Here is an 11,304-nt window from a genome sequence, read left to right as displayed (position 1 = left end):
GGGCTGTCATTATGGTCCAATACTAATGTCAGGACTGTAGTGAGGAGACAGGGCTGTCATTATGGTCCAATACTAATTTGTCAGGACTGTAGTGAGGAGACAGGGCTGTCATTATGGTCCAATACTAATTTGTCAGGATTGTAGTGAGGAGACAGGGCTGTCATTATGGTCCAATACTAATTTGTCAGGATTGTAGTGAGGAGACAGGGCTGTCATTATGGTCCAATACTAATGTCAGGACTGTAGTGAGGAGACAGGGCTGTCATTATGGTCCAATACTAATTTGTCAGGATTGTAGTGGGGAGACAGGGCTGTCATTATGGTCCAATACTAATTTGTCAGGATTGTAGTGAGCAGACAGGGCTGTCATTATGGTCCAATACTAATTTGTCAGGACTGTAGTGAGGAGACAGGGCTGTCATTATGGTCCAATACTAATTTGTCAGGACTGTAGTGAGGAGACAGGGCTGTCATTATGGTCCAATACTAATTTGTCAGGATTGTAGTGAGGAGACAGGGCTGTCATTATGGTCCAATACTAATTTGTCAGGACTGTAGTGAGGAGACAGGGCTGTCATTATGGTCCAATACTAATTTGTCAGGATTGTAGTGAGGAGACAGGGCTGTCATTATGGTCCAATACTAATTTGTCAGGATTGTAGTGAGGAGACAGGGCTGTCATTATGGTCCAATACTAATTTGTCAGGATTGTAGTGAGGAGACAGAGCTGTCATTATGGTCCAATACTAATTTGTCAGGACTGTAGTGAGTAGACAGGGCTGTCATTATGGTCCAATACTAATTTGTCAGGATTGTAGTGAGGAGACAGGGCTGTCATTATGGTCCAATACTAATTTGTCAGGATTGTAGTGAGGAGACAGGGCTGTCATTATGGTCCAATACTAATTTGTCAGGATTGTAGTGAGGAGACAGGGCTGTCATTATGGTCCAATACTAATTTGTCAGGACTGTAGTGAGGAGACAGGGCTGTCATTATGGTCCAATACTAATTTGTCAGGACTGTAGTCAGGAGACAGGGCTGTCATTATGGTCCAATACTAATTTGTCAGGACTGTAGTGAGGAGACAGGGCTGTCATTATGGTCCAATACTAATTTGTCAGGATTGTAGTGAGGAGACAGGGCTGTCATTATGGTCCAATACTAATTTGTCAGGATTGTAGTGAGGAGACAGGGCTGTCATTATGGTCCAATACTAATTTGTCAGGACTGTAGTGAGGAGACAGGGCTGTCATTATGGTCCAATACTAATTTGTCAGGATTGTAGTGAGGAGACAGGGCTGTCATTATGGTCCAATACTAATGTCAGGACTGTAGTGAGGAGACAGGGCTGTCATTATGGTCCAATACTAATTTGTCAGGACTGTAGTCAGGAGACAGGGCTGTCATTATGGTCCAATACTAATTTGTCAGGACTGTAGTGAGGAGACAGGGCTGTCATTATGGTCCAATACTAATTTGTCAGGATTGTAGTGAGGAGACAGGGCTGTCATTATGGTCCAATACTAATTTGTCAGGATTGTAGTGAGGAGACAGGGCTGTCATTATGGTCCAATACTAATTTGTCAGGACTGTAGTGAGGAGACAGGGCTGTCATTATGGTCCAATACTAATTTGTCAGGACTGTAGTGAGGAGACAGGGCTGTCATTATGGTCCAATACTAATTTGTCAGGATTGTAGTGAGGAGACAGGGCTGTCATTATGGTCCAATACTAATTTGTCAGGATTGTAGTGAGGAGACAGGGCTGTCATTATGATCCAATACTAATTTGTCAGGATTGTAGTGAGGAGACAGGGCTGTCATTATGGTCCAATACTAATTTGTCAGGACTGTAGTGAGGAGACAGGGCTGTCATTATGGTCCAATACTAATTTGTCAGGATTGTAGTGAGGAGACAGGGCTGTCATTATGGTCCAATACTAATTTGTCAGGATTGTAGTGAGGAGACAGGGCTGTCATTATGGTCCAATACTAATTTGTCAGGATTGTAGTGAGGAGACAGGGCTGTCATTATGGTCCAATACTAATTTGTCAGGACTGTAGTGAGGAGACAGGGCTGTCATTATGGTCCAATACTAATTTGTCAGGACTGTAGTGAGGAGACAGGGCTGTCATTATGGTCCAATACTAATTTGTCAGGACTGTAGTGAGGAGACAGGGCTGTCATTATGGTCCAATACTAATTTGTCAGGACTGTAGTGAGGAGACAGGGCTGTCATTATGGTCCAATACTAATTTGTCAGGACTGTAGTGAGGAGACAGGGCTGTCATTATGGTCCAATACTAATTTGTCAGGATTGTAGTGAGGAGACAGGGCTGTCATTATGGTCCAATACTAATTTGTCAGGACTGTAGTGAGGAGACAGGGCTGTCATTATGGTCCAATACTAATTTGTCAGGACTGTAGTGAGGAGACAGGGCTGTCATTATGGTCCAATACTAATTTGTCAGGATTGTAGTGAGGAGACAGGGCTGTCATTATGGTCCAATACTAATGTCAGGATTGTAGTCAGGAGACAGGGCTGTCTTTATGGTCCAATACTAATGTCAGGATTGTAGTCAGGAGACAGGGCTGTCTTTATGGTCCAATACTAATGTCAGGACTGTAGTGAGGAGACAGAACACTGGAAACATCCACAGGAGGCGGAATAGTCATTAAGGCACTTTAATGGCAACAAGCATCATCACCACCTGAGACAGACAGAGACATACAGCAGCTCAGTCAGATATCACATAACCCTCCATACCCCAGTTACAGATCCTCCCCGTTCTCTAACCCTCCATACCCCAGTTACAGATCCTCTCTGTTCTCTAACCCTCCATACCCCAGTTACAGATCCTCCCCGTTCTCTAACCCCAACACTCAGTTACAGACCCTCTCTGTTCTCTAACCCCAACACTCAGTTACAGACCCTCTCTGTTCTCTAACCCCAACACTCAGTTACAGATCCTCCCCGTTCTCTAACCCCAACACTCAGTTACAGACCCTCTCTGTTCTCTAACCCCAACACTCAGTTACAGATCCTCCCCGTTCTCTAACCCCAACACTCAGTTACAGACCCTCTCTGTTCTCTAACCCCAACACTCAGTTACAGACCCTCTCTGTTCTCTAACCCCAACACTCAGTTACAGATCCTCCCCGTTCTCTAACCCCAACACTCAGTTACAGACCCTCTCTGTTCTCTAACCCCAACACTCAGTTACAGACCCTCTCTGTTCTCTAACCCCAACACTCAGTTACAGACCCTCTCTGTTCTCTAACCCCAACACTCAGTTACAGACCCTCTCTGTTCTCTAACCCCAACACTCAGTTACAGACCCTCTCTGTTCTCTAACCCCAACACTCAGTTACAGACCCTCTCTGTTCTCTAACCCCAACACTCAGTTACAGACCCTCTCTGTTCTCTAACCCCAACACTCAGTTACAGACCCTCTCTGTTCTCTAACCCCAACACTCAGTTACAGACCCTCTCTGTTCTCTAACCCCAACACTCAGTTACAGACCCTCTCCGTTCTCTAACCCCAACACTCAGTTACAGACCCTCTCTGTTCTCTAACCCCAACACTCAGTTACAGACCCTCTCTGTTCTCTAACCCCAACACTCAGTTACAGACCCTCTCTGTTCTCTAACCCCAACACTCAGTTACAGACCCTCTCTGTTCTCTAACCCCAACACTCAGTTACAGACCCTCTCTGTTCTCTAACCCCAACACTCAGTTACAGACCCTCTCTGTTCTCTAACCCCAACACTCAGTTACAGACCCTCTCTGTTCTCTAACCCCAACACTCAGTTACAGACCCTCTCTGTTCTCTAACCCAGTCTGTACTGATCATCAACATGCTAGACCGGTACAACATGTGTAGAACCATAGACCAATACAATGCTTTAGATTCATAGACCAGTACAAACACTGTACACCAATATCTCCATTTCCTTTATGTAGACAGAACGTCCTTATCCTCCATGTAGAAAGAGGAAATGGAGGATAAGGATGTTCTATCCACAGAGGAAATGGAGGATAAGGATGTTCTATCCACAGAGGAAATGGAGGATAAGGATGTTCTATCCACATAGAGGAAATGGAGGATAAGGATGTTCTATCCACAGAGGAAATGGAGGATAAGGATGTTCTATCCACAGAGGAAATGGAGGATAAGGATGTTCTATCCACAGAGGAAATGGAGGATAAGGATGTTCTATCCACAGAGGAAATGGAGGATAAGGATGTTCTATCCACAGAGGAAATGGAGGATAAGGATGTTCTATCCACAGAGGAAATGGAGGATAAGGATGTTCTATCCACAGAGGAAATGGAGGATAAGGATGTTCTATCCACAGAGGAAATGGAGGATAAGGATGTTCTATCCAGAGGAAATGGAGGATAAGGATGTTCTATCCACAGAGAGGAAATGGAGGATAAGGATGTTCTATCCACAGAGGAAATGGAGGATAAGGATGTTCTATCCACATATAGGAAATGGAGGATAAGGATGTTCTATCCACAGAGAGGAAATGGAGGATAAGGCTGTTCTATCCACAGAGAGGAAATGGAGGATAAGGATGTTCTATCCACAGAGGAAATGGAGGATAAGGATGTTCTATCCAGAGGAAATGGAGGATAAGGATGTTCAATCTACATCCTCTATGTAGGTAGGACATCCTCACCACCATACTGTAGGTAGGACATCCTCACCACCATACTGTAGGTAGAACATCCTCACCACCATACTGTAGGTAGGACATCCTCACCACCATACTGTAGGCAGGACATCCTCACCACCATACTGTAGGCAGAACATCCTCACCACCATACTGTAGGTAGGACATCCTCACCACCATACTGTAGGTAGGACATCCTCACCACCATACTGTAGGTAGGACATCCTCACCACTATACTGTAGGTAGGACATCCTCACCACCACACTGTAGGTAGAACATCCTCACCACCATACTGTAGGTAGAACATCCTCACCACCATACTGTAGGTAGGACATCCTCACCACCACACTGTAGGTAGAACATCCTCACCACCATACTGTAGGTAGAAGGTAGAACATCCTCACCACCATACTGTAGGTAGAACATCCTCACCACCATACTGTAGGTAGGACATCCTCACCACCACACTGTAGGCAGAACATCCTCACCACCACACTGTAGGTAGAACATCCTCACCACCATACTGTAGGTAGAACATCCTCACCACCACACTGTAGGTAGGACATCCTCACCACCATACTGTAGGTAGGACATCCTCACCACCATACTGTAGGTAGGACATCCTCACCACCATACTGTAGGTAGGACATCCTCACCACCATACTGTAGGTAGAACATCCTCACCACCATACTGTAGGTAGAAGGTAGAACATCCTCACCACCATACTGTAGGTAGAAGGTAGAACATCCTCACCACCATACTGTAGGTAGTACTGGCTGTTATGACCAATCTGGTGTCAAAGGTCACCTTCATATCTATTTTATTTATTTATAAAAAGACATTCTGAACTTTGTAAATGTCATTGTAAACAATGTCTTCCTGGTAGTTTCTAGTAACAGAGGAGATAAAGCCAAATCCAGATGAACAGTGTGTGGTGTGTTGTAGTGGTGTGTTGTAGTGTGGTGTGTTGTGGTGTGTTGTGTTGTAGTGTGGTGTGTTGTTGTGTTGTGTTGTTGTGGTGTGTTGTAGTGTGGTGTGTTGTAGTGTGGTGTGTTGTAGTGGTGTGTTGTAGTGTGGTGTGTTATGTTGTCGTGGTGTGTTGTTGTGTTGTGTTGTTGTGGTGTTATGTTGTTTTGGTGTGTTGTTTTGGTGGTGTTATGTTGTTGTGGTGTTATGTTGTTTTGGTGGTGTTGTGTTGTTTTGGTGTGTTGTGTTGTTGTGGTGTTATGTTGTTTTGGTGGTGTTATGTTGTTTTGGTGGTGTTGTGTTGTTTTGGTGGTGTTATGTTGTTGTGGTGTGTTGTGTTGTTGTGGTGTTGTGTTGTTTTGGTGGTGTTATGTTGTTTTGGTGGTGTTGTGTTGTTTTGGTGGTGTTATGTTGTTTTGGTGGTGTTGTGTTGTTTTGGTGGTGTTGTGTTGTTGTGGTGTGTTGTGTTGTTGTGGTGTGTTGTGTTGTGGTGGTGTTATGTTGTTTTGGTAGTGTTGTGTTGTTTTGGTGTTGTTGTGGTGTTATGTTGTTGTGGTGTGTTGTGGTGTGTTGTTGTGGTGTGTTGTTGTGGTGTTGTGGTATGTTGTTGAGTTGTGGTGTGGTGTGTTGTTGTGGTGTGTTGTTGTGGTGTGTGTTGTTGTGGTGGTGGTATGTTGTGATGGTATTGTGTTGTGGTGATGGTGTGTTGTGTTGTGTTGTGATGGTATTGTGTTGTTGTGGTGTGTTGTTGTGGTGTTGTGTTGTGGTGATGGTGTGTTGTGTTGTGGTATGTTGTGGTGGTGTTGTGTTGTGTTGTTGTGGTGATGGTGTGTGGTGTGGTGTGTTGTGGTGTGGTGTTGTGTTGTTGTGGTGGTGTTGTTGTTGTGGTGTGAGGCGTCCGAGGCACTTTGGAACTTCCAGGCTTCTTCCTCCCAGCTCTCTAACTCAACAGGAAACTGGAAACACAAACAGTTAGTCAGACAACACGGAGTGAAAAAGAAGTGTGTGTGTGTGTGTGTGTGTGTGTGTGTGTGTGTTTATTACCTGTAAGGGTATCCATGGTATTTAGCTCTAAAGATGGACAGCAGCCAACTGAAGAAGAGCATCACCAGACCGATCCCTGCTACACACATGACTAGAGACAGAGAGAGAGACTGATAGAAAACTGAGGAAAACACTGACTTGGTACAGACTCAGAGAGCACAGTCTGGCTATAGAGACCGGTCGTCACAGACAAACCTGGCTGCCCAGAGAGGACTGTCTGGCTATAGAGACTGGTCGTCACAGACAAACCTGGCTGCCCAGAGAGGACAGTCTGGCTATAGAGACCGGTCATCACAGACAAACCTGGCTGCCCAGAGAGGACAGTCTGGCTATAGAGACCGGTTGTCACAGACAAACCTGGCTGCCCAGAGAGGACAGTCTGGCTATAGAGACCAGTCGTCACAGACAAACCTGGCTGCCCAGAGAGGACAGTCTGGCTATAGAGACCGGTTGTCACAGACAAACCTGGCTGCCCAGAGAGGACAGTCTGGCTATAGAGACCGGTTGTCACAGACAAACCTGGCTGCCCAGAGAGGACAGTCTGGCTATAGAGACCGGTCGTCACAGACAAACCTGGCTGCCCAGAGAGGACAGGCTGTGCTCACTCTGCTCCAGGGGAGAGGTAGAGACAGAGCTGCATTTCCTATTACACTGTGACAAATACTCAGACCTAAGAGAATATTTCTTTCCCAAAAGTATAATTCAATACAAAGAATTTGAAACTATAAAAGATGAAGAAAAAAATCGAATATTTATTGGGTGAAAAGCCAGTTTAAGTGCAGTTTTAGCAGCCAAATATGTGTCCTCCTGCCACAAGGGACAGCCAGTGAAAAGTGCAATGGAATGTCGATAATATTTCCCATGTAGTTTTGTTTTGTCTTTCATACCACGTCATGTGTCTTCTCAGTCAGGTTGACACTGGTCTACTACCAGGTCATGTGTCTTCTCAGTCATGTTGACACTGGTCTACTACCATGTCATGTGTCTTCTCAGTCATGTTGACACTGGTCTACTACCAGGTCATGTGTCTTCTCAGTCAGGTTGAGACTGGTCTACTACCAGGTCATGTGTCTTCTCAGTCAGGTTGACACTGGTCTACTATCATGTCATGTGTCTTCTCAGTCAGGTTGACACTGGTCTACTACCAGGTCATGTGTCTTCTCAGTCATGTTGACACTGGTCTACTACCAGTCTTTATTCTTTCTCAATAGCAAGGCAATGCTCACTGAGTCTGTACATAGTCAAAGCTTTCCTTAAGTTTGGGTCAGTCACAGTGGTCAGGTATTCAGAGGAAAACGTAAAAATACTCATGGGTCGAAGGAGCAATGCCTCCTCTTGCAGCAAAATATGTATTTTCCTGCCATAGCCTGAGGGACACTGAATAATAACATCTGCATAGTAAACAGTAACTTACTTATTATTACTATTATTATTTATCATTCCAAATCGTAGTGGTATGGGTGAATATGATATCCGTTTAGTGATGGTGGTGGTGGTATGGGTGAATATGATATCCGTTTAGTGATGGTGGTATGGGTGAATATGATATCCGTTTAGTGATGGTGGTGGTGGTATGGGTGAATATGATATCCGTTTAGTGATGGTGGTATGGGTGAATATGATATCCGTTTAGTGATGGTGGTATGGGTGAATATGATATCAGTTTAGTGATGGTGGTATGGGTGAATATGATATCAGTTTAGTGATGGTGGTATGGGTGAATATGATATCCGTTTAGTGATGGTGGTATGGGTGAATATGATATCCGTTTAGTGATGGTGGTATGGGTGAATATGATATCCGTTTAGTGATGGTGGTATGGGTGAATATGATATCCGTTTAGTGATGGTGGTATGGGTGAATATGATATCAGTTTAGTGATGGTGGTATGGGTGAATATGATATCAGTTTAGTGATGGTGGTATGGGTGAATATGATATCCGTTTAGTGATGGTGGTATGGGTGAATATGATATCCGTTTAGTGATGGTGGTATGGGTGAATATGATATCCGTTTAGTGATGGTGGTATGGGTGAATATGATATCCGTTTAGTGATGGTGGTATGGGTGAATATGATATCCGTTTAGTGATGGTGGTATGGGTGAATATGATATCCGTTTAGTGATGGTGGTATGGGTGAATATGATATCCGTTTAGTGATGGTGGTATGGGTGAATATGATATCCGTTTAGTGATGGTGGTATGGGTGAATATGATATCCGTTTAGTGATGGTGGGTATGGGTGAATATGATATCCGTTTAGTGATGGTGGTATGGGTGAATATGATATCCGTTTAGTGATGGTGGTATGGGTGAATATGATATCCGTTTAGTGATGGTGGTATGGGTGAATATGATATCCGTTTAGTGATGGTGGTATGGGTGAATATGATATCCGTTTAGTGATGGTGGTATGGGTGAATATGATATCCGTTTAGTGATGGTGGTATGGGTGAATATGATATCCGTTTAGTGATGGTGGTGGTGGTATGGGTGAATATGATATCCGTTTAGTGATGGTGGTATGGGTGAATATGATATCCGTTTAGTGATGGTGGTATGGGTGAATATGATATCCGTTTAGTGATGGTGGTATGGGTGAATATGATATCCGTTTAGTGATGGTGGTGGTGGTATGGGTGAATATGATATCCGTTTAGTGATGGTGGTATGGGTGAATATGATAACCGTTTAGTGATGGTGGTATGGGTGAATATGATATCCGTTTAGTGATGATGGTATGGGTGAATATGATATCCGTTTAGTGATGGTGGTATGGGTGAATATGATATCCGTTTAGTGATGGTGGTGGTGGTATGGGTGAATATGATATCCGTTTAGTGATGGTGGTGATGGTATGGGTGAATATGATATCCGTTTAGTGATGGTGGTATGGGTGAATATGATAACCGTTTAGTGATGGTGGTATGGGTGAATATGATATCCGTTTAGTGATGGTGGTATGGGTGAATATGATATCCGTTTAGTGATGGTGGTATGGGTGAATATGATATCCGTTTAGTGATGGTGGTGGTGGTATGGGTGAATATGATATCCGTTTAGTGATGGTGGTGGTGGTATGGGTGAATATGATATCCGTTTAGTGATGGTGGTATGGGTGAATATGATATCCGTTTAGTGATGGTGGTATGGGTGAATATGATATCCGTTTAGTGATGGTGGTATGGGTGAATATGATATCCGTTTAGTGATGGTGGTATGGGTGAATATGATAACCGTTTAGTGATGGTGGTATGGGTGAATATGATATCCGTTTAGTGATGGTGGTATGGGTGAATATGATATCCGTTTAGTGATGGTGGTATGGGTGAATATGATATCCGTTTAGTGATGGTGGTGGTGGTATGGGTGAATATGATATCCGTTTAGTGATGGTGGTATGGGTGAATATGATAACCGTTTAGTGATGGTGGTATGGGTGAATATGATATCCGTTTAGTGATGGTGGTATGGGTGAATATGATATCCGTTTAGTGATGGTGGTATGGGTGAATATGATATCCGTTTAGTGATGGTGGTGGTGGTATGGGTGAATATGATATCCGTTTAGTGATGGTGGTGGTGGTATGGGTGAATATGATATCCGTTTAGTGATGGTGGTATGGGTGAATATGATAACCGTTTAGTGATGGTGGTATGGGTGAATATGATATCCGTTTAGTGATGGTGGTATGGGTGAATATGATATCCGTTTAGTGATGGTGGTATGGGTGAATATGATATCCGTTTAGTGATGGTGGTGGTGGTATGGGTGAATATGATATCCGTTTAGTGATGGTGGTGGTGGTATGGGTGAATATGATATCCGTTTAGTGATGGTGGTATGGGTGAATATGATATCCGTTTAGTGATGGTGGTATGGGTGAATATGATATCCGTTTAGTGATGGTGGTATGGGTGAATATGATAACCGTTTAGTGATGGTGGTATGGGTGAATATGATATCCGTTTAGTGATGGTGGTATGGGTGAATATGATATCCGTTTAGTGATGGTGGTATGGGTGAATATGATATCCGTTTAGTGATGGTGGTGGTGGTATGGGTGAATATGATATCCGTTTAGTGATGGTGGTATGGGTGAATATGATAACCGTTTAGTGATGGTGGTATGGGTGAATATGATATCCGTTTAGTGATGGTGGTATGGGTGAATATGATATCCGTTTAGTGATGGTGGTGGTGGTATGGGTGAATATGATATCCGTTTAGTGATGGTGGTGGTGGTATGGGTGAATATGATATCCGTTTAGTGATGGTGGTATGGGTGAATATGATAACCGTTTAGTGATGGTGGTATGGGTGAATATGATATCCGTTTAGTGATGGTGGTATGGGTGAATATGATATCCGTTTAGTGATGGTGGTATGGGTGAATATGATATCCGTTTAGTGATGGTGGTGGTGGTATGGGTGAATATGATATCCATTTAGTGATGGTGGTGGTGGTATGGGTGAATATGATATCCGTTTAGTGATGGTGGTATGGGTGAATATGATATCCGTTTAGTGATGGTGGTGGTGGTATGGGTGAATATGATAACAGTTTAGTGATGGTGGTATGGGTGAATATGATAACAGTTTAGTGAT

At 43.7% G+C, this 11,304-nt stretch overlaps 1 protein-coding gene across 1 annotated transcript in view; it reads right to left on the bottom strand.

Annotated features, from left to right (window-relative positions):
* Positions 1-2,670: 2,670 nt before the first annotated feature.
* The window catches only part of LOC109884937 (magnesium transporter protein 1), a 35,692-nt gene continuing 27,058 nt past the window's right edge, over positions 2,671-11,304 (bottom strand). The window contains exons 9-10 of the mRNA XM_031797867.1: positions 6,695-6,785; positions 2,671-6,606 (exon numbers count right to left, since the gene is read on the bottom strand). Coding sequence (XP_031653727.1) covers positions 6,591-6,606; positions 6,695-6,785 — 107 coding nt within the window. The 3' untranslated portion in view covers positions 2,671-6,590. The remainder of the gene's footprint in view (positions 6,607-6,694; positions 6,786-11,304) is intronic.

Source organism: Oncorhynchus kisutch, linkage group LG19 (assembly GCF_002021735.2).
Source record: "Oncorhynchus kisutch isolate 150728-3 linkage group LG19, Okis_V2, whole genome shotgun sequence".
Classification (NCBI taxonomy): Eukaryota; Metazoa; Chordata; class Actinopteri; order Salmoniformes; family Salmonidae; genus Oncorhynchus; species Oncorhynchus kisutch.
Note: the sequence above shows the minus strand (reverse complement) of the source record. Positions and strands in the feature narration are given on the sequence as shown.